This window comes from Hemibagrus wyckioides, linkage group LG22, assembly GCF_019097595.1.
Source record: "Hemibagrus wyckioides isolate EC202008001 linkage group LG22, SWU_Hwy_1.0, whole genome shotgun sequence".
NCBI classification, from domain to species: Eukaryota; Metazoa; Chordata; class Actinopteri; order Siluriformes; family Bagridae; genus Hemibagrus; species Hemibagrus wyckioides.
In genome coordinates, this window is record NC_080731.1 from 14,452,434 (window position 1) to 14,477,070 (window position 24,637).

A 24,637-nucleotide genomic window follows, 5' to 3' on the forward strand; every position below is an offset into this window, starting at 1 on the left:
TAAAATTTCTACATGTCTTCTATCATTTCTTCTATCAGATGATTCCTTTAAATCTCTTAGATTTAATCTTTCAAATCTATGTAACAGAACAGCAATATTTTCTGACTTTTCTGACTTTTACAGCTTAAAAATGAATGCCTTCCTACTTTTCCAGACTTTCCAGACTTACCCTGACACAATGACACTGCCAGCAGAAAAAAAAAAAGTTTCCTTCAGTGAATAAACTGACATGCAGAGCAGCTCATCTTCACAAACTATCTATTCGACACAGAACCACATGTGCATCATGCAACATGGAAGAAAGTCAGACTTCTATGAGTATTCAGCCTTGATCAGAAACGTGCCATAAGAATAACTGTTTATGTCAAAGTCCAGATGTGTTTGCTGCATTTGTGCCAACCATTTGTACTGTTTTATTTCTTCATGAAGGCATTTCATTGTATTGTCTTTACAAATATTTTCTTTTCGGCCTATTTGAGGCTCTCGATGGTGCATAGTTAAAAACTCCCATTTTCATCTGCAATGCGTTTCTTTTATGACTTTAAACTCAGCAGGCCAATGGCGAGACCCAAACGACATGCACTCTGCCTAGTTCAGAGGCCCACAGCTGGCGCTGAGACAGGCCATCAATTCCTCACACCAGTGTGAGCGCGCAGCTCTCTGAACAGGGAAAATCGCAATGAGGGATAAAATGAGGCGAGACATCCTGGGCCAACACAGGAAACAGCTGGACACGGACTGAACTGTGGAACTTCAGTCCCCGAAGACGGAGCAGATGTCACTATGGAAGATTCATGAACGGAGCTCAATGTCACTGTAGATCTAATGTCACAGAAAGCTAATGACTACTAAATAAAGCTAACATGAACCGATAAAGACATTGTGTAGCATCAGTGTCTTCACTATTTCACAGTGATCTGTAGAGCTTGGCTGTAATTCCAACATTAACATTACAGCGATAACATACCGGGATGAAACTTACCTCAGCGATCATCTTGGGCATGTCTGTCTCTAGACAGAGTTCAGCTTCCTGTCTGACAGAAACACCGGCCAGAGGGATATGATGAGATGAGGTGGAGTTATGTGTACTCTCCTCCTGCTGCACACGCTTACTGCAGATGTCTTCCAGAAACATCTTCACACCGTGAACCATCTGAGGAACTAATACATGAAATGCAGACCTCCACTCAAACTCCAGACACACCACCTACACACACAGATACAGCACCAGAATGATCAGGTCAGTGATACAGAACACTGTAAAACATGATCAGCATATTTAATTATTTCTTCTCTTTAACTCCAATTATCATCACACATTTTGGATACTGAACTCAAGTTTAAAACCTTTTCAGAAATAAAAGTTTTCTTGAATACTTGCAAGTTAAAACAAAGTCTATTTTCAAGTTGAGTTTTTAAGGCAGGAGGTCAACTTTCATTTCTAAAGTTACCCTGCTTGAAATGTCTTACAGTGTAGAATGTAATCTGCCTTTTTTCTTTAGCATGAATCAGAACAGGAAAATAAACAGGTTTATTTGGGGAGCTGTGTTTCACTCTTTTTATACCACAACAATTTGTCAATGCTATATTTTTTTTCGATTTTAATGTTAATAATGTTCGTGATCACTTTAATCACATTATAGCAGATATAAAGAATCATTACCTCACAGGCTCCTCTATTAGTCTCTTATTTCCTTTTTAGAAACAAATGAAGTTAAACAAAGTACTGACACTGGAGACTCCTTCCAGGAACGCTTCTCTGAGAATACATATATGCTAACAGAAAACTTCACCATATCTACATGTGAATGCATTTCATGTCATAGTTGTTGTTATTTTTGTTAAATTTGTTTATATGGAACATCCTTATATAAGTCTACTGTACATATCTACTGTCTTTAAAAAAAAAAATGGGGGAGTTGCAGCTAACACTAACACTACCAGAGCCATGCTTTTAGAATTTATTCAGAATTTAGTTTAAAATTTATTCTGACCAGAATCAAGATTTCAACAGCGCTGGAATATAAACACATAATGATTAAACCCGTATCTGATCGGCTGTGTGTCTAATAAGTATATTTTTAATATAATAATAATTTTTTTTAAATAAATAAATAAAACTAAAGTAAAATTCAAGCACCGCATTCTTGGTAAATTTTGAAACCTTAAACTTTCTTCAGTTTATCCCACTTAAGAAAAAACCCAGTAAAATCCATTATGTATCCCAATCAGAGAGACTTCTACTATAGGATCTCTAACCAAAGACTGAACTCTTTTTCCTGAGTGTTTTTTCTCCCTTGATTTTTAACCTCCAGAGGGCTTTGTTATGAGACACCAGGCACATAGACATTGTGTAAGAGAGTTATATTCAAATATTCCCACACTGTACTCACTTGTTTCCTCCATATTTCACACTGAACTACAACTCAAATCATGTGAATGTTGAAAAGAGCATTGAAAATGTATTCTTCTTTCTAAAATAGTTTTTTTCATTGATTTATGTATATTGTTTCATTTAAGTTCAAGAAAAAATTGTTTTTCCTAGGTGAACTATTTGAACCTTTCATTTCAACTTCTAAGCTGATACTTCTGATACTGTTCAAGCATAGTAAATAGTGTAACTATGACAACAAGCATTTGCACATTGCCTTACCTATCTATCTATCTATCTATCTATCTATCTATCTATCCATCCATCCATCCATCCATCCATCCATCCATCCATCCATCCATCCATCCATCCATCCATCCATCCATCCATCCATCCATCCATCCAGCTCACATCTTGAGTGTTGTGTTAATATATCTTTTTTTTTTAAACTAAACAGGATCCTTTATTATGAAGTGAACAATCAATCATTCATCAGTTTCCAGCAGGACTGTGTGATGTACCTCTGTGTTGTGTAGCAGCAGGTCTGGTGTGACTTTACTATCCAGTGCAGACATCTCCACATCAGCCCTGACTTTCTTTAGGTTCCCTACACAGTCGGGAGAGAGATACATCCCAGTTTATTAACAGCTGCCGTAAATACAAAGATAGAGAGCGACCTAAATTCATTACATATAATATATTTTAACATTTAAGAATGTATGCATTGGATATATAAAGTCTACACACCTCTGTTGAAATGGCAGGTTTTTGTGAGGTAAGAAAAATTAAACAAGATAATTAATGGTCTTATGAGACAAATTCCAAAAGGTTGAAAAATTCCATGATTCCAAAATGTTTTTTAACATGGGTGTGTAGACTTTTTTATGTCCGTTGTAAATAGAGATTAAACACTGGGTGGACAAATCCACAGTCATCCATGACGCTCTGGAAAATTACTCAATGAAGGAAGTTTCCCAATGCACCAGTGACCAGAAATGTCTTTAGTTTCCCACAGGAAAGAAATAAGCTACAATTATTACAGAATCTGAGCTTTGTGTTCAGTCCACAGTAGGAGATGGTGGAGTTTATTTGAACCCCAGACACCTCCAGCCATATCGGCGATAATCCACAGCCGGGTGGAGAGGAGGATAAGTTTGTGTGTGTGCGAGTAGGCAGCAAATTAAAAGTCCATGCATCAGGACCACATTTTTCTAATCAGACGCTTTGAATGTGAAACCCTGGGTGAGGCAATTTAGCTTAACGAGAATGAGGGGCTCGCTGGGCCGAATGAGGAAGGAAGCAGCCGGGGTGTCACTTTTTGACCTTTAAGCTCATCTGATGAATTTCTGGTAATTAAGTCATTTGATTGCCTGAATTAATGATTTGGATAACTGCCCTTTAAAGGCTGTTTACTTCTCTGTAAATTGAGGTCTTTTCTGCATGTCTTGTTTTTTAATGTAACCTTTATAGAAATTACTACATGCACCAGTCATTTTCATGGCGAGCAAAAAAAAAAAAAGCTCTTAATTTTCATAGCAAGAGAAGCGAGGAGAGAGAGAGAGAGAGAGAGAGAGAGATTGCAGAGGACATTCTGAGCAGTGTATGGATAAAACATTTCAGGCCACACTGACATAAACAGCATCATATAACTGCTTGCAGCCAGACACTATTAAACTAAAAGCTTGGATGAATGCAGTTCTCAAAGATCACCTGAAAGTTCAGCATTGTGCTGCTAAAAATCTACGTTAAAAATATTTTGCAAAATAGTCGAACTGAGTTCGGGAAAAATCCATACATATAAGAGCCGTGAAATTCCATGAGATTCTACGTAATTCATCCGGCCATTAAAAATCTGTTATGTTCAGATGTTATTCAGATATTATTTTAGATCTTTAATATCTTCATTAAAGCTTAATAAGTACATTTGTGTTCATGATATTCTTAGATTGGTGTGGTTTGTGTACCTCTGGGAATCAATATGACACCTATACTGTACCTCTAATGCCACTTGATTCTCCAGCACAGTTGAGGAAGCCCAGCTCGGCTGCCAGATCTTCCACTCTGTGCTCCAGCTGCAGCATTGTGTGGGCCAGCTGGACCAGGCCTTTCAGCTGCTCGGAAGTCAGGGAAAAATTCTTGTTCGTTTGGGGAGCGTCTTGAGGAGCTGCAGTTGGACACAACATTGAAGACACTAAGGAACAGTTTCATGTAGCATTCCTAAATGTTCTTCAGTTTTTCCCTCTGGGGGAATTATTGAAACCTCACAGCAATGTCTTTACAGTACAATAATGCAATGTTTTTAACACATTTTGACAGTATTATCGAATTGTCACTGAAATCTTTGAAAGGACACATTTTACAGACATCTATAAAAATATGAACCTTTAAAATGTCATGAGAAAACTTCCTTAAGAATGCATGTTAAAAATCCTATACATATGAATGCCCAAGGAACTACCAAAAATGACCTAAAATATCTTAATCAATTTACTAACCAAGCAACAATTCAAACATTTATTCAAACATCCAGCCAACCAACCAATCAACCAACCAACCAACTATTCATCCAAACACCCAAACATTCCAAACAGAAACAACGACCAAGCAACAAATTTTTTCAATTCAATTCAATTTATTTGTATAGCGCCTTTTACAATGGGCATTGTCTCAAAGCAAAAGAAGAGAAACAGAGAAAGGAGAAAAAAAAAACAAAAACAAAATATTCAACCAACCAACCAGCCAACCATTCATCCAACCAACCAAACATTCCAGTCCAATCACCCACTAACCAAACCAACCGACCCACCAACTGACCAACCATTTATCCAACTATCCAACCAACCGCCCGATCAGACAACCAAACATTCATACCATCCAACCAACCATTTATCCAGTTATCCATCCAATAATGCAACCGAACATTCCAATTATCTAATCAAACCAACCCACCAAAAATGGTACAGTACAGATCCAGAAACACATAGAATCTATACATTCATCAAGACACAATGAAAGTGTTCAGGTCACAGAGACCTGAATAACAATAACAATACTTGAGTTTTAATTAGTACTCATAGTTTCAACAATCAAAAGTTAACTCTACCCAAGAAAGCTTCTGAGATTAGAATAGTGATTCTGCAGCTAAGGGTTGCATCATCTTCTCATCACTGGTGTATCAGACCATGACAGGTTTAAAACTATGGACCTTAATTTCTGGGATCACTAAATGAGCTCATACAAATCAATGTTCTACATGAATAAAAGAATATTACAACTTTTGACCCAAACATCAGCATACAGTAGGAATCAACTATCCAAGATGTATTTAAAAATTACAACAAAAAAGCAAAATACAATTAAGAAATGGTACAATCCAAGCATCAGAGGTTAATGTGCTTAAGAACTGAGCAGTGGCTTTGGCAGTCTTGGTATTTGAACTCACAAGCTTCTGATTGCCCCTTAGCACCCCCCCCCCCACACACACACACACTCATACTCCCAGCTCCACCAAATCCCTTGAAAATTTCTCATTCAAAAGCTTGTTCTAATGGCACAAACTTTTCTCAGCTCACCCGCACATGACCCCTGTCTCTAATATTGCTTTTGCATCCCTGAGGCTGCCCATGCCATGACTCGGGGGATGTTCCGCATTAGAGCAGAAGAATAGGACTGGCGAGGACAGCCAGACTGTTTCCTCCAAAGCTCAGACAAACTCGCTTTTTTGTATGTGCTCTTAAATGAGCTGTGCTAACAGAAAAGGCGTTGGGGATAAAGTCGGGCATTAACAGAAGTTAAAGTGGATAAGGGAGGCATTAACAGAAGTTGTGAAAAACTTGAGGATGATGAAGTGTGGTGAGGATTGAGAGAAGGGGGGTGTTGGGGGTGATGGGGGGTAGGGAAGCAGACCCAATAACTGAAACATGATTGCCTCTGGATTCTAATGTCATTTTGTCACATTGTTATAACAAATCTGACAATATGACAACATACTTATTCCCTTGTTCCCTTTGGTTTAATCAGGCATGCTGGCATGAGAGATAAGGAAGCTATAAATATCTTTATTTGTGTTTTTACCCCTCTCTCTCTCTTTTGCACGTCAGTCTGGGTGATTATTCTGATGCACAAGTTGAACCCAGCAGCTGTCTAGTGGGCACCTCGTTTGTTTTTATATGTGTCTTTGTGTATGCATGTGTCTTTGTGTGGTGTGTGTGTGTGTGGTGTGTATGTGTGTGTAATCATCTCAGCTCTCCAGTGCTTTATTAATGGGTTCCAAAGGGACCAGGAGAAGCCGTGGAGCAGTGTATGGAAAAAGGTTGCATGAATGCATGGCAAGCTTCTCTAGCCCACCAGTACCATGAGCTACAAAATGAACCTCAACAATAACAACAGTGGAGCTCTGCCTGTTCCATTATCATACACATTGGCACACATATTGCATTATACATACGAATATGTGAAGGTTTATCCAGCTGCTTCACGTACCTCATGTCCCCGAGTGAATTCATCAAGACGTAAAGGAAACGAGCTACAGTGGGTGAATGCAGTTTCCATGTAATGACACATTTCATCTAAACAATGCTCAGCATCTCTGTGAAGCACTTAATAAAGCATTGTGTGTAGCGCCGTGCTCTGAGTAACACACTGAAAGCAGTCATAAATGGTAACACTAACTGTAAATGGGTTGGACACCATTTAAAGAGTCAGCTCTTCTGCACTTACTGCACTTCTAAAGCTGTAGAGTTGTATTAATATTTATTCATTTGCTTTATGCTTTATCCAGGATATAGGTCAAGTACAGAGCTGAGCAGATGAGAGTTAAGAGCCTTACTCGATGATCCAGTCTTTTATCCAGGTTCACAGGTATGCAGTTTTCCTGCAGAATCTCCCTTACACCTGATTTCTTATTCCTGGAATTGTAGGTTTTGCATACACATTAGCCTCTAGCTTGTGTGCATTGTGTATCAAGTATATCTGTGGGTTTTTTTATTTTCTAAATCACAGGAATTTATTTAAAGCAGGGTCATTCGACAGTTGATACAAAGGTCACCAACTTTTTTTTTTATCCCCCTGTCTCTTCACTAATCCAGATAAAGGAAAAAAAGACTTTCACAAAAAAACCCTCCTTTATTATTTTACCCGTTTAACTGTAACACACTGCGGTTAAGTGATATAATCCTCAGTGCCCCAAACCTCCTCGATGCTTTGACACGACTACTCTTATAAATCCTTCCACCTGCTGCACTGCACACACCAACCGAGGATGTGGGCCTGGCTCTATTTTTATTAAGCATATAAATTAGCTTGTAAGAAAGCTAGACAATAGCTCCAGATTCAGAGAATTGCAGCTCAACATAATGCAGTATAAAAAAAAATCTGTTATATAACTAATGCTAGCAAAACACAGAGAAAATGAAGATGCTAGCTGGAGTCAAATAACTTTTTTATTTTTTTATTTTCCAAGGCTTTTAGATGATATGTTGGCCAAAGGCTTTCTTCACTTTATGCTACATCACCAGAGACATTATCGGGAGTGGGTACAGACTGTGGCTACATAAAGTTGCTCCTCACGGGGGTTAAAGCATTAAAGTATATTCTACAGTCTATATTAATGTACATAATTGCTTTGTCATACTTTTGAGTGAAATGATGCTAGTTGTAATAGTATGAGGTCATTTTAGGAGCTGTTATAATGTATACGGTGTTAATGCTGCTTAACTAGAAAAAAAGGAGAAAGAAATAGCAATGGTAGTAATGATTTATTTTTAAAAAAAAGTATGACCACAGGACTGGATTTCTTGTGTGGACACAATATTTACACAGAAATAGCTTTAGGAAATGCTGAATAGTTGAACTGCCGCTTCACCAATAATGTGACAGACAATAACTCCTCTTTATCAGTCTTTTGTCTCTCTATTCTTTGGGCATATATGAATCCTTTTATGAAACCTGAACCCTTTCACCCGTGCTCATTCCTGTATCTTTATAATGTATGTGTTTGGCTCGAGCTCCACCAGCCCTACCCTTGAGCTCAGGTCATCTGCCTTGTCGACACTAACTCACACTTAGCCCTGGCATCTCACCTTCATGTTTAATAGCCTGCTGTCATGCTGGCTTGTCTTGTTCTCACACAGCCATAGCCTTGCTATTTATTGGCCCATCCATTAATGGCTTATTAAACTAGCACTCTCATTGCTAACTCTAAGTAGCCTGTGTGGGAAAGGATGGCCCCGGCACTGGCGGCGTAATGGGGGTTATTACAACATGGTGATGGAGAGGAGGTGGCCACCGTGCTGAAAGCAGCCAGTCGTGTCATTTACAGTCAGCGAAGGGAAGACAAGCCAGTACCATGCCAGAGGTCAATAAAAGGGCAAGGCTCTAAGATAAAGTATAAAGAAAGCAGTGCTTTAAGCGCCAAGAGGAGATGGATTAGTGCGAGGTAAAAATGATATGCTGTAAAAATGGCATGTGAGGCCATGAGCTAGTAAGGAAACTGCTTGTCAAAGACTGCAGTGCTAGAACAAAGCGGAGCATGTGAATAATTCAGTTATCACTTCGGTGGGTTAAAAATAAGGGATGTCCAAGTAGTTAGGAGAAGCCTCATTTAATTGGAGAGATATTAGCTGAGAGATTTCAAACATTAGAGAATAAGCTCTGACCACTATGCTGTTTATGTTAATCAGTTAATAATTAAATAGAGTAAGGAATGAGAAAGAAAGAAAGAAAGAAAGAAAGAAAGAAAGAAAGAAAGAAAGAAAGAAAGAAAGAAAGAAAGAAAGAAAGAAAGAAGGGGTATCAGCAAATCAGTGTAAATGAGTGGGCAGTGAAAATTGAAAAGAACCACATTTTTTAAACATGTATCTGAGGCGAGACAGAGGATGCTACTTTAGTCCAGCTCTTTATCAACAAGTTATCTACAACGCTGGAGAAATCTACAGCCCCACATCTCTCCTTTAACAACAGTATTGAAGTTCTTGCTCTATGCAGATGATTTAGTCCTGCTGTCCCCTTACAGTAGAACCTGTCCATCCTAGAGGACTATCAGCAGTAAACCATAAAAAAGCAAGCATCATGGCCTTCCGAAAAAGGGTAAAATACTAATCATATCACCTTTGCACATAACATCATACCCTTACCTCCACACAACCCTGAGTGCTGCAGGAAGCTTTAACCAGGCCACATAAACACACACTTACAGATAAAACAGAGCCTTCTATGTAATCATATCCAAATTCCACTGATTCAAATCTGGTTATATTTACAGAACGCAATAATCACACTGATACATCTATACAGAAGAAAATATGAGGCCCATTAATCAACTACAACAACTTGGATGGCAACTTGATTTCTGTAAAAGTCCAGATTACCAACAACTCAGCACCGCTGGCCCAACAACACCTTCAAACCAAAAGAACAAAGACAGGAAATTAAAACAGAGACAGAGTTCCTTTAAGGCCATCCAAAATATAACAGCATCAGACACGGCAAACTTCTCCGCTCACAGTACTGAAGAGAAACTGAGCTGTGTTTTAGGGGAACGTGAAGGAACTGCACAACTGGCAGCTATGGTCATATTCAGAACTCATAAGAAACAAATATATAAAATAGCAGCAGTTATAACACTTATTTAATGTAATATTTGACAGATCTATACATTCATTTATAAAACATGCCTTTTTGTATCTTTTTATTTTTATGAAGGTTCAAATTTTTGTTTTCTTTTCTGTTTCTTTACATACAGAGTGTGTGTGTGTGTGTGTGTGTGTGTGTGTGTGTGTGTTCTGAGAGTGAAAGCGAGAGAGTGAGTGAGAGAGAGAGAGTGTGAGAGAGGTATGGCATTAAAAATAGCACAAGAAAAGAGGGAGAGTGCAAAGGGGGAAAAAAGAGAACAGCAACGTGGGGAGGGAAGGAAATCCCCAAACAGTTGTTATTGATTCCAGTGTTTACGGCCGGATAGTTTAGTGCCGTTTACAAAACAGAACAGATGCAGTCAGTGAGCAAAAAGGTAAACAATTGCTGTGTGGCTGACTGCCAAATCCCCGGCCTGGTGTATTAAACTGACGCTGAAGTGCTTTTCCCCTTTGGGTTGCACTTACTGCCACTTCATCTCCACACACTCACACTGCTGTGCTCTCCTTTCATTCACTATCACAGAAACACCCATACACACACACACACACACACACACACACACGCACACACCCCTAGTCTCACGTCGTGTTGTCTGGCTACACCATGTTCTGCTCAGACCCATGGGGCCTTGCTCTACCTAGCTGGCCCATTAGTGTGGTGAATTGCATGCGTCTGACACGGGTACTAAATGTAATTATTAAATGCCTTTCACCAAATGATGCCCTGTCTTTTGGGAAATAGGCAATCATGCAATAATTTAGCCAGTGATTTTATTTCCTTTCGTCCTCTGATACCCATTCGCTCTCGGTGGCTGGATCAGTCACACAGCGGTGTCATGGGGAGCAGTATGCTGACAAAACCAGAGCCACTGGTGAAACAAACACAAGGAAATTGTGTATCTGGCTACAACATTAAAACTGCTGCACACACAGCTATGGAAATGGGCATTCTGCTGATCCTGGGATGAAAAAGCACAGAGAAAGATGTTTGTGTATTAAGACACACTGAGTGACGTGTGTGTCAAAGTGATGGCATTTTATAAAACAGTTAGTTCCAGTCCACTAATTCAGCTGGTCGAGTGGGATTCCACTATGTATATCACTCCACTTGTCTGTGATCACCAGGTAAAATTCCACTTCCTGGTTCGGTGTGTTAGTAATATCACTAGTGAACATGGACGTTGAATAAAACATGAATGTTTTTCAAGAATATAACTTTTGACTTCACTAAATGAAATATGACTGAATATTTAATGCCGGATTCTACAGGCAGAGTTTTGGGTTTGTTTGGGTTTTTTTACCTTTTTATTTTTCAGATTTTTTGAACACACTTCGACATGTCTCGTCTTAAACCACAGTAATAGAAATGTAAGAACTCAGCAGTAATGTGTTTATTCCACCATTTCTGTCCACTCTTTTCTACTGCATGATAAGAAACAAAGTCTTACAAAGCTTCCTGATAGATCTTATACTAAAAATAGCATACTAACCATTTTCATTAAACTATAAATACATGATGTTCCCCTGAAATATTGTTCTGTAAAAGTCTTGTACAGTGTGTATACATGGTGAAATAAATGATTTAATTGTATCATCCACGGACTACATTTTTTTTGTATAGGATGTACGCATATTTAATCAGATAAAGCCTCTTTTGCTTAAGTAAATGCAGATTGTTGAAAAAGAATTGCAATACTTGTAAGAATTGATTTTAAGTCAAATATTGATTACCAAAAAAAAAAAAAATCACCTGAACCTTTTTGCCTTGAGGAATTAACAAACTTTTTATTATAATTAGTTATTTAGATTGCATAAAAGATTTTTTTTAAAGAAAGTTCTTCATATGGAGAAAAGATATCTATGTCTATCTATCTATCTATCTATATACACACACACAGATAAAATGTAAAATAGTGAAATATGATCCCTAGCTAAGGTGGTCCTTTGCCTTAAGCGGGCCACATCAAGAAAGGATTGAGGAAAAAACCGGAAGAGTTCAGTCCAGGAGAGAAGACTGATCTGAGAAGGAGGGATAAATTTATGTTAGGAGTATAACTACTAGTGTTCATGTTCAAGCCAAACATCACATAACAAAGGAGGGAAGAAAAAAAGAAAGAACGCTGACAAGTTTATCATCCAGTCGGATCAACGGCAGAATTCTCCGCTGACTCTGACTGACAGGACAACAAAGCCTGCTCAGCATGTCGGAGGCAAAGATCCACGCAGATGCAGATGTTAACAGTGGCACCAGGGGAATCTGGCGGCTTCCATATCAAAGCTGGTTCTGCCTCTTCCTATCCTGCCCCTTTAGCACAGAAACACGGCTCTAGTGGCATGGAAAACAGAGAGAAAGTACACACACACACACACACACTTTGAACGCTGTGGGTTCAGCTTGTGCCCTATGGGCAACGCTGTTGTTTTGTTGTTACTGTTGTTGCTGAGGTCAAAAGGCCTGATTTTAGGGCCCTGAGCTTTAAGTCGACCTTTTATACAAGCCCTAACGGTTGAGGTTGAATTATTTGTCATGTGCACATTTGAGCTACGGCCGGTGTAGTCCACTCTGAAACACACAGCACCGTGTCATTCAGACGAACTTGGAATTGAGGACGGAATAAAACATGACACGGTGTGCCGTTGCAGGAAAATAATCACCAGCAAAGTAGGGCATATTTATTCCTTTTACCACAAGTCAGAAAGCGTTGATTAATATGTCATTATTTCTATAGTAACGCATAGACTTGTAAGGTCGAATACTTTACATACGTCTTGTTATAAATGTGTGTAAATGCTGATAAGGTGAAATTGTCTGTAAAGAGATATTTATTTCTGGAAATGTCATGTAGAGGTAAAGCTGTTTCTTTTAAGTTTTCGAGCTAAGAGAACCTCACGGTTTTCATGTAAAATTAACTTCAAGAGAAAGAAAAGAAGAGAGGCTGGTGAGGGAATGACAGTGCCTAGATGCTGTAACATAAGTTGTAACAGGAACTAATTTGTTCCTTGGATGTTTCACAAGATTAACTGTAACTAAAAAATGAAGAAAATGTATGATGTGCAATTCTTTAATTAATAAAAAGTGTTATTGTCAGATGAATTGTTTGGCTTAAGAGAAGAAATCATTTTGGGGAAAGCTGTTATTGTGAAATAATCGAAATAATCAATTTGTCTCTGTCATTATTAATACTCAGAATAAATAAATTATGCCTTCTTGACATAAAGTGCAGTCAAACACGTGTGTGTTAGAGAGAATAATAACCTGATATATTTCAAACAAGTGAGTGAAAAAATTCTCCAAAACTTGGTCATTACTCCAATGCACCATGCACTTCATAACAAACAGGTTCGAGCAGGAATGTGTGCATTCACACCGGTCGAAAGTTTTTGCATACCTGCATATACATTCTCATATGAAGTTTACTTTTTTTCCTCTGGAACCTCATGTGCTCGTGAATATATTTATTCATGAGACCCTCGGTCCTTGCATTGCCAGAAGCGCAGTCCACCTGGACCACAGCAGGGGTTGCCAGCTTTCCTGTGGTGTAATATCTGATGCTTCAACCTCACCATAACATGAAGGAGTGACAGGAAGAGAACCAGTGACAGTTTCCACCTCAATTTTCTAGTAATATAATCTTAAAACAGTTTCTTCCCTTAAGGCCTGCCATGCAGTGGCAAATCGACTTTTATTCCAATCGTACTAGGAAGAAAAACCTGGAAATGCAAAATAATCTCCTGGTAAAATCCAAAGCAGAAATGCCTGCCGAACTCAACCGGTATAAGCCAGACATGCTTTTTGATCTTCTCTTCCAGCTATTTTCCATTAGACAAACACTCGATACCAAACAACTGGATATACTCTGTAGCGTGTTTTAATAAACTCAAGGTTTCTCCCTCCTTGAAAAAAAAAATACATGAAAACCTGAGGGCTCTCCTGTTATTACACACTGTAGGACACATTGTGACATGGATTTTTCCCTACTTCTCATTAAAACCACAAAAGTCTTGGTTTAGAGGATGTAAATAATCAATAGTCGGGACAGTAAACAATTCAGAGCGTAAGAGGAAGAAATCTCGGCACTATAATTGCATGAGTGCATGCACCATCGCCATCACAGTACGTTCAGCATCTTGTATAAATGTGGAAAGTGAGACTGAAACAATTTACTGAAGAGTAATTAAATATTAAACAACAGTGTACAAGGGCCTGGGAGAGACTACAGCAACATAAGCAATGCGCACCAATGTGAGGGGCTATTAGAGAGAAACGGTTGTAGTGCGCTTTCAGGCTAAGTGCTGAGATGATAAGAGGATTGTGATACTAATGAAATTCACGGAAAATAAATAAAACCTTGATTATATATGCTGGAGTTAAAAATATGATCTCAAACATACAATCGTAAAACGTACCTAAACAAAGATACAAAGGAGCCATCAAAACAGTTCTGGACTTCTGGAAAAGTCTAGAAAAATACCTCCAATATTAAAATATGGAAGGAATATGGTACAAGCTTGACCACTGACCAAAATTCAGTGAGCAGGTAAAGAGGGAATTAGTCAAAGAAGCAAGGACAATTTTTTACATTTGGAAATAAATTGTAAAAAGTGTTAATTTTTCCCTATTAAATCTATTTTTATGTAGCTTCATGACATACTGTTATCCCAAATCCAGTTCCAAAAATGTGAAAGGTTCAAGGGGGTGAATACTTATGCAAAGCTCTTATTAGTGATGTTATCAATGTACCTGTTAAAATAAATTTTTTTGTAATCTTTTTAGTGTGAAATTGAGTTTGATATTAAACAGAAAAAGCACCTATCTCACCTACAGGATTATGCATACACACACACACACACACAAAATCACTGGTGCCCCTCCTGCCCCCATCCATGTCTCCTGCAAACGCACTGAGGTGTGATGGTATGGCTTTAAAGTGCCCCATTGTTCCAGATCAGTCGAGCCGTGCATCAGACTCTGCAGTCCAGTCTTCAGCCCATTACTTCCAGGAAGAAGGGAAGAGAAAAGGGGGTGTGAGGACATAAAGAAAGAGGGACCAGCAAAGCAATGGAGAAAAGATGAGCACAAAGGTCTCTGCCGTCCACATCTGATAAAAGAAGGAAGGAACAACATGCGTCTCTCCTTTTCAGATGCAGGGGGTTAAAAGAAGCTGCCATCGCAGTGCATGAAAAGCTGTTAAATGCTTCAGTGCCTTGACAGCATGGCATGCCAGGAAGTGCGCCGTTCTCCCCTGGGACCCTTGCCGAGCTGCTGCCTCATTCCCGGCTATGCTCCTGCCCGCAAAATGTGCTGAATGAATAAAAGCTTAATAATAACACCTTTGCACACACAGTCTGCAAAGTTCAAAAGGTTTTAAGCTGAGCTGAACAAACAAAGAGAACATTTTCATGCACTTTTAAGACTGATTTCTCAATAACAGGGATGTTGCCCTGTGTTTGCTTGATTAGCATGAGGGTTAGCATACTACTTAATGCAGAAGGTGAATTATTAGTGCCTTTAAAAGAACTCTGCAAATGGTGTGATCACCAGTCAGCAAGTAGGTAAATGACTGTGAACAGCTCTCATTAAAATTCTCTAATAGTACAATAACAATTGTAGTCATTAAACAGTGCCTGAAGGCAGGTGTCATAATCTAGCGTTTACATTCAGCGTACAGTCACAAATGGCTACAGCCGAGGAAAGTGGCATAGTCGTGCGCATGCATTACATGCTCGCTGCGTCCACATTAGTAGCTACTCCGCCTCTGGTGATTTATTTTAAGGATTGTTGGGCTGACGGTAGAACCTGAAGTGCTCGACCATTAAATGGTCCCAGTGATGTGGTAAAAGGGAATAGATTAAAACAAGGAAAATGTTCTAGGGAGATAATATCTTTAAATTTCTTGAGTTTAAAAAGTGAAGATTAAAAAGATTTAAGGACTTATAAGAGCAGGATGTTGTTGGTTTTTTTTTACTTTAGAGAACTCCGTTAATTGCAAGGCAGTTCCTACCTAAATAATCCAAACTCATTTGTTGAACTGCATAGAGTTTACTTAGCTGTGGTGGCGCTAATATCTAGGCCAGAAAAATTAACATTTGCTAGAAAGCTTCAAAAGGCATCTGGTCAAAACTAGATGGGAGGCAACAAAAAGTCATTAACCTGAATGAAGGCCTTTAGTAAATGCCTGTTCTGGGTCGAGGTTTCAGTTAAGCTACCAGTCTGCTTTTATTCTGGGAAATATTTTGGGTAGGTATAAAAAAAAAAAAAACAACAAAAAATAACAGCCCGCACACAAAAACTGAGGTTGAGGTATACCCAGAGACCATGCCGATACTGCTGCTGTTTCTACCTTTGTGTTTTTTCCATGGCCAAAAAACGCTTGGTTTAGTCCACATCCACATCAGGGTTAAGTCTGAATACAGATACAAATATTCTGAGCTAACAGATACAGATGGCATTGTGTCTCATCCATAAGGTACAAGAGCGCAAAAATGGTTCACTAAAGTCAGGACTCCTTTAAAATGACACATATACAGAACCTAAATACAAGAACCTCATTGCTTTTCAAGATTCTCACTACACACACTCGTTAACAAATAATATAGCTAATATCACACTTACAGAGAGAAGCAGAAACCACACTGACCTACTGATGCCTTCTTGCTTGAGCTCCTCGTCCCCTTCCCTCCTTGTGTGCTATTGTCCTTCATCACCACCTCCACCTCCTTCTCCATAAGAAAGCCCAGCTCCTGTGCCAGCGTCCACAGGTAGGCCTGGTTCACAAATCTCAGAATGCAATGTGGCTCAACTATGCCATTCAGGACATGAATGTCCTCACCCAGCATGGCACAGAAGGCCAGACAGACAGCCTGGAAGTCCACAGCCATTCTTTTGAAGCCGCTTTCTCCATCTGGACGGCATGTCTGTTTTTTTCTGAGAAGCTCCAGAACCATTTTGCACCGGAGAGCCTGATATTTCTCCAGAACCTCTGTTTCAGTGTACAGGAAGCAGAGCTGCTGCAGAAGAAGGACAGCCCTATGAGGGACTCCGGAGGTGTCTATGGATAACCTGTCCAGTAGGTGGCGCCGCAACAAGAGCCGGATGTCATTCCAGGTTTCTTGGATGTCCAGAGAGATGTCATCATATACAGAGCAGAAGGGAGTCATGGAAGTCTGACTCTTTTCAGATAAAGAGTCAGAGGTGGGGAAGGCCACGCCGCATTGAGAGGAGATGTTCACCAGCAGCTGGAGAACTGCCTCTGTGTAAGCCTCCTCCGTCTTCAAAAAGTGTAGCTATTAAAGAAATTATGACATTTGGTAGACGAGGAATGTGGAAACATGTGACTATAAAAACTAAGATGGCGGCAACTAACCTATAATCAGTAAGTATCCTAGGGTTTTTGAGGACTGACTGAGTGACTGGCTCACCGACTGGCAGACTCACTGACTCAATGACTCACTGACTGCCTGCCTGCATGACTGATTCACTGACTCAGTGACTGATTCACTGACTCACTGTATGACTCAATGCCTGCCTGACTGATTTGCCTGCCTGACTGACTCAACAACTGACTGACTGACTAACCGCCTGCCAGTCTCAGTGATTGACTCATTGACTAACTGACTCATTGACTCACTGACCGATTGGCTGACTGATTGACATTAAACTGTAGCATTACATGTTGTTAAATAAAGGGTTTTTCAGACCTTAGGTGCATTAGACTAATAAGGCAACATTAAACAGACTGCTTATATTATTATTTGCTATTTTATATGGATCAGTTTAAACAAAGTGTATATGATGCATTACCAGTGCTTTGAGGAAGTCCAGAAGCTCCTGGTGACCAGTAGAGACGGGTTTCAGCAATCTCAGATTACTCTGACTGAACCACTTTAGGCATTCTGTAGGACTGGGGACCGTCTCACCACCACAGGCCTCACCAATCCTTGTCTGCAGTTCGCACAGGTTCTGCTCAATACTATACACACACACACACACACACACACTTACAGTTAAATCGCAAGGTTGGCATGTTGTCCCCCGGCTGTTCAACCTACAGCCCTGATCGAGACACATCAGCCCTAATGAACATGGACATCAATATATTTGCACTGGAGTGTGTGTGTGTGTGTCTGTGTGTGTGTTTGTGTGGTAGTCTGATGCAGACTAGCAATAAAATGGCACGTCTCTTTCATCATCCCAGCACAAGCAGAACTTCACCATAACCATGCATAAGCACTTCTGTCTTCTCTGTATATGATAAATTAGACATGACATTTTCTCCAAATCTGTCTGTCTCTCTCACATCTCTCTCTCTCACACACACACACACACACACCCACACACACACGTACGTACACTCCATTACAATGCATCATGTGTCTGTGAGAGAGAACAGCCTCCCAGCACCACCTGACTTGAGGCCTATAAACACTCAGCTGTAAACACTAAGTGATACAAAAGGCCAGATGCCTTGCAATGGCAAGACATTAAATACCATTTCAAAGTGGCACATTTTTATTTCGCAAGAAAACACAGCAAACATAAAGTGCTGTTAATTTTAACGGTGTGCACCCACAGTAAACTCAGGGAACGACGTGCATGTGTTGCATCGCTAGGCCTGTTTCCTACTTTAATTTTGCTCTAAGGCAGGAGTGCCAACAGGAACCCAGCAAATGTGGCTCGTTTTGCTGTAAAGAGGAAATATGTATGAGGACGGGACATGACGGTGAGGACAGACTGTGCTGGAACAGTGATTCTTCCTGTTCTGGCCTTTAATGATGGCCTGAAGCTCGCTGTAAAATCACTCCGACTAACAGCCAACATAAACCGCCTGTTTCACCTACTGAAGATGCCTGCCTGCAAATTTGCACACACAGCCAACCCTTTCTTTCTTTCTTTTTTTTTGCACCTGATAATAAGACTGCTTTTGATACTATTTACTGAACAGCATTTATTCCAAAATATATATTTTGTGCTTAAACATAAGAGCTAGATTAAAACAAAGTACTATGGTCTTAGCAAAGTAATATATGACAACACTCTTATTTAAACTTCAGTAGTCTTAATCACTTAATTGGAGTCGTCTATCTAAAACATAAAGCCCGACACATGGACTAAGTCAGTTTACTGTTTCTCATAAAGTAGGATTTGTGCTTGGTTCCACCGGAGGACTTTTACTCTAACAGCCGGGTGGAAATGAGGATCCATCTGTGCCACCATCCAGCCCTACTGCTCCATAAAACCTCCAGCTCCCATCCGCAAACATCCTCGAACATCACCATGGCTGTCTGTCTGAGACATGCACACACACGCACACACACGCCTGGGTAAGCAAGTTCTCAGACTGAGATGCAGGTGGCCCGGGGCCAGCACACACTCAGTGCCCCGGCTCGTTCTGGGCACCCAGGAGGGTTGGCATCACTCTGAGGGCAGAGCTCTATAGTGACACTACACAGGTACCTGGAGGACTCAATTAGAAGCAGTTGATGGGGTTTGGGAGAGGTTATAACAGAGGAAAGCAGCAATGAATACAGATGAGCTTCAAACATGCTGTAATAGAAGTTATGCTCTGATAAGAGGGTGTGAAAATTAATAAAGTTGCTTTTTAAACTTCTCAAAAGCTATGTATATATTTAAATGCATTAAGTAGAATGTTTAATAATAGTTTCTGATGTCAGGGCAATTATTTAATACATTACATCAGACACCTTACAATACCATCCTACTCAGAAATGATGATATTTTGCATAAGTGTGAATAAAACATTTAAACTGCTTATTATACTTAATAATGAAATAGAATCATTTAAATATATTTATTGCTGAATGGAAACTTTATATAACAAGTATAAAGCAGTGAAGAAAAAAACTGTTTGAGTCTGACCTTATAACCGGACATCACTCAATAAAAACTTAAATATGTAAAGAGTAACACATGACAGATTGTGCCGCTGTACAAAAATTATAGACACCAGGGTGGTGTGATACGGCCCCATGTGGAACATCCACGAGACAAATTAGCTTCTGTTATCGTTTATATTAATGTAGTAATAAACTCCTCCATCCTGAAGACTTCCCCATGCTCTGGGAAAGCTACAAAGCTCTGCGACTGCCCCATGAGACTCCTTTCATAAATGTTAAATAAATGTTTCATAACAACAAACTTCAGCACACAAATGATCAGATGTTTTTTATTGTTAAACAACGCTTTAAAAAAATCCATATTGTAGTCTTACATTATGGGAAACATCCACCATAGAAGTCTCTGTGTATGAGCTGTTACTATGGAAACAATGTATGAGAATGAGTGCATTAATATCAAGTCTATGTTTCATGCTGCAGCTCCTGTCCGAGTGCTTATAAAAAAAAAAAAAAAAAGATACACACCTTCTGACCAATCAGATTTGAGAATTTAACAGAAGTATTATATATTATTAGGATGTCCTGCTGTCCAGATCTGTGGGCCAAATGATGTAACCTCTCTGGCTAAAAAATAAACTATGGCTAAAATTTCGATCACATCCAGCGATACTGAGGCACTGATCAAAAATTAAACAAGATGAGAATTAATATAGCTAATATAGAACCCATTTTATTACAGTAACAAATACATATAAAATAATAATAATAATAGGATTAAAAAATAAAAATTAAAATGATTTGAAAAAAGCCTCACAGTGTTAAGATTCCCTTTTTCGGTCAATAAAATTAATTTAATAATTTAATACATTTCTGTTTTGTTGGTTGCTTTCATTTGCCATCTGCACATCATAAAAAAACTTATTTTTACTGGAATATAACACCTGAATGGAAAACACTCAAGAATTCTAACAATTACTCCACTTCCTCTGCTTTTCTATGAGACACACTATAGTCGGATTTCCAGTTTGATTAAGTGTGTGCAGGAAGCCCGAGGTTCCATGTCACCCGGGTGTGTGACCTCCACTACAGAGGAAAGCTAATAAACCCCCAGATCAATCAACTGCCCTATAGGATTAACGCTGTGGCTTTTTTAGACTGAGAGAGCGAGAGAAAGAGGCTCAGAAAAACAAGCAAACAAGGAAGTCGGACAATACCTTTACAGACACATGTAATAAAATACTTGATGGAGCCAGAGTCAGAAACAGAAGCTGACAAAAGCAGAGGAAGTCGAGGAGAAGTCTAGAGCTAAAGGAAAAAGGATGAGGAGAGGCATTTCTTCTAAGCCCTGTCTTATGCTCTCTTTTTTTCTCTGTCCACATGTCAATCATGCTCCCTGAGACTGTAATGGTTTTTCTTCTCCGAGTGGAGCAGACATGACTAGCAGGTAAGGAGAAGAGAGAGAGAGAGAGAGAGAGAGAGAGAGACAGAGAGTGAGGGAGAGAGAGAGAGGGAGAGAGAGAGAGGGAGAGAGAGAGAAGCAATGGCAGTCTTTCATTAGGCATGATGGCGTGTTTCACAGCTCCCTGCCTTACAGAAACCCAATCCACTGATTAGTCAGCGCTTTGACATTATCTTAAGTTCCTTGTCAAAATTAATTTAGTGTGGGTGGGCCGCGGGCCTGTCGCGCTCCAGGAGGCAGAGCGAAAGAGGAGGTGGGGAGGAGGAAGGAGTGAGGGAAAGGAAGAGATCCCTTTCAAATAAGCCCCAGCTTCAGTGAGCACCTAGCCATGTGGCCAGGAAACAAATAGCCTATCTGAGTGCTATCAAAGAGCCCTTCTTTCTCCACAGAGTCAAGCAGAAACGTATAAGCGGATCCCGTTCACTCCAGATCTGGCGTACTTAGTATCGTCCAGCGCCAGGCACCATGGCTTATTTGTCAGGATAAAACACCATGTCCGTGCACACACACACACACACACTTCTACAAGATTGTGAGAGATGTCACGGTGCTGCAGGTATCTATTGGAAGTCGTTTCCAGAGCGGGTGTAACATGGCGCCCGGCCTCCTTGGCTGACACTTCATTACGGCTCCTCTCGTTGCTGGTGGCTTCACTTGGCGTCCGAGTTGATGAAACCTAATGGATAACAGCGTTTCAATTTGAGAGAGCTAGGGCTGTTCAGCGGCCTATCTTAATCTCCTTCAATTATGGCGCAAATCTCGAACATCCTGGAGCAGGCCAGCTAGGGTGACCCATAAATAGGCTGGAGCTCGGCATGAAAGTGGGAGGCATGTTCGCATTTTCTTCTTCTTTCCTCTCTCTGCTTTCTTTCTTCCATGATGTACCGGTGCTGTTTATTGAATTAGGTGGCCACATGGGAGGTCCACCCTGGTGGAGGTCATGGAGATGTTGTTGTCATGTCCAAACCAATGCTCTCTCTTTCTTCTCTACGCTTCTTCATTATCTTGGTCTTGTCTTGTCTTGTCAGGTCTCAGTTCTCACCCCAAGAACACAAAATAACCCTTTAATGCAGTGAAAAGCTGAGAAACCGCCCAGTCTTGGGTAATAGTCCTTAAATTACCCAGCCAAGGGTTTTCGTTTCAGGATGTAGAATCTTTGATTATTGCTTGGAGCACAAGGTGCAGACCAGACAAAGTGAGATGTGATGTTGGTGGTAATGGAGTAGTAGAAAGGAGGAAGCTTTGTTCAGGAACAACACTGTCTTACACAGAGTCTACATCCTCCAAGCTGCATAAAGGATTAAAAAAGAGGCTCGGACAAATTTTTCCAGATTGGAGAGGCCTGCTATCATGACTCGAGGGTAGGAGACGCAGAGGAAGTGCAAGAGAGCATAGGAAGTTGAAAACAAAAAAAAAAATGTGTGTGCCCTGTCTGGTCAAAAGAGCTGTGTCCTCCAAAAGTTATCTCAGAACATGAGATTCATCTGGTGCATGATGCATGAAAAGCCAGAGAATAAAAACATCCTTTATTTAGGGAGCTCTCTTCAGTATGTCCTTCACTCAAAACAAAGCATCCATGTCTAATAGAGAGACCTCTTTATCAGAGCATGGGGAAAAGAGAGAGAGAGAGAGAGAGAGAGAGAGAGAGAGAGGAGGCACAGATCCAAGAGTACATTCAAAGCATGTGTTTGAGTTTATTGATTTCAGGTGAAGTGGCATGCTTTTCATCAAGTCTCAATTAATCATCTAGTCTCAATGTTAATAGTATTTTAGGTATTCTAGGATGAGAACAGATGTAGATGCAACACGTTACAACAAATGTAGGCTGGAGTCTACAGCAAGAAGAGGGTTCTTTCAAACACAGAAAGCCCATTGAAGACACACAGCAGAGATTTGTGGTGCTCTGTATGTTTGTGTGGAAAAGAGAGAGAGAGAGAGAGAGAGAGAGAGAGCCCTTGGGCTGTGCATTGAGCAAACACATGTAAAACAGTACGAAATCAAATGAAAACAAAAGCAGAGATTCTGTGCAGTTTGTGCAATGTGAAAGCTCTGCGAAGACGTTTAAGTTCAAATCAATATTCTAATACTCTGTTGAGAGGATCCATGTGATTTTTTTTTCTTCTGAAGACTTGCTCAAGGACAGGAACTTTATGTTCCAGCATATGTGTGCGTGTGCGTGTGTGTGTGTTTGTGTTGTGTGTGTGTCTCTATGGATCGAACAAGACAACTTGAACCTGTGTGCTGTGTCACGCATTGGACCTCGAGGTGAAGGAAGGAGAGCCAGACCCTGAGGCCACTGAACTAAAAGAGAAAGTTCAAGTTTTGCTTTTAAGCAAACAGAAAGATTGAAGCGGACACGTGACCGCCCGGGCCGCTGACCTGCAGGAGTTGAGTTTCAGTTTCTCCTCTGTTTCACGGATCAGGACCTGAAGGTCCGCATCACCCGACACACTCAGCATGCTCGGCACAGGCAGCTCCACGAAAGCATGGTCATGCGGAGAGTCACCCTGCCGCTCCATTCCTCTGCCTGCGGAAAGAAGGAAAGAAAAATATTCCATCTCGAACACATAAAAGCATCCCTTTTCAAAGAAAGACTCTCCACAAAGCGTACACATGCCCTAGGGGGAAGGTCCAGTGTAGGATAAAGGGAAATATTCTTCTTGAAAGTTTGGCTGTGGAAGAGATGCCTTTGTACTTCGGACGAACATTTTAACTGCTGTGAATGTCCATGTTTTTTCAAGAAAGGCAAATTACAAGCATATTTTAATGTGCTTATTTACATACGCCTGTGAACACAGCAAAGATTTTGGGAGTTTAAAAAAAGTGTAATTGTTGATAGTGAAATATTTGGAAGGAGTCTCCAGTGTCAAAGCTTAGTACTGGTCAGAGTGAAGACTATAACATTATGCTTTCAGATACAGGAAAGTCTTCAGGATGAAAGGCTATTTGAAGAGAGAGAAGATGTTTATAGCTGCTATAACATAAGTAGTAACAGAAACTAACATGTTTCAAGGACGCCATTAAAACATAACCTAAATCAGATAAAAAGAATGATGTGTGCTCCGTTATAAAATCAGTACATTGTGAGCGCTGGCAAATCACTGTGGTGTAAAAGAAATAAAATAATTACTTCAGTGTATGTAACAGTAAGGCTTTTTCTCTTTATTTAACTCTGCTTTGCTTTATCACACCATCCTCATTGTTGATTATTTTCTTATAACCACACGCTCCGTCCTGTGTGTCTTTACTTAATGTATACTGTGTAGTGTGTGCTTTTATTACTGCTGATATCATAGAAGTCAAACACTTGCTGAAGACAGC

The 24,637-nt window shown here is 40.0% G+C and overlaps 1 protein-coding gene across 3 annotated transcripts in view; it reads right to left on the bottom strand.

Moving 5' to 3' along the window:
- Positions 1-24,637, bottom strand: part of kiaa0825 (KIAA0825 ortholog) — a 119,266-nt gene that overhangs the window by 89,918 nt on the left and 4,711 nt on the right. For all 3 annotated transcript variants that reach the window (XM_058375578.1, XM_058375579.1, XM_058375580.1), the window contains 6 exons: positions 23,696-23,843; positions 17,804-17,972; positions 16,641-17,286; positions 4,368-4,535; positions 2,893-2,978; positions 983-1,207 (listed from right to left, as the gene is read on the bottom strand). In XM_058375578.1, the coding sequence (XP_058231561.1) occupies positions 983-1,207; positions 2,893-2,978; positions 4,368-4,535; positions 16,641-17,286; positions 17,804-17,972; positions 23,696-23,843 (1,442 nt within the window). The remainder of the gene's footprint in view (positions 1-982; positions 1,208-2,892; positions 2,979-4,367; positions 4,536-16,640; positions 17,287-17,803; positions 17,973-23,695; positions 23,844-24,637) is intronic.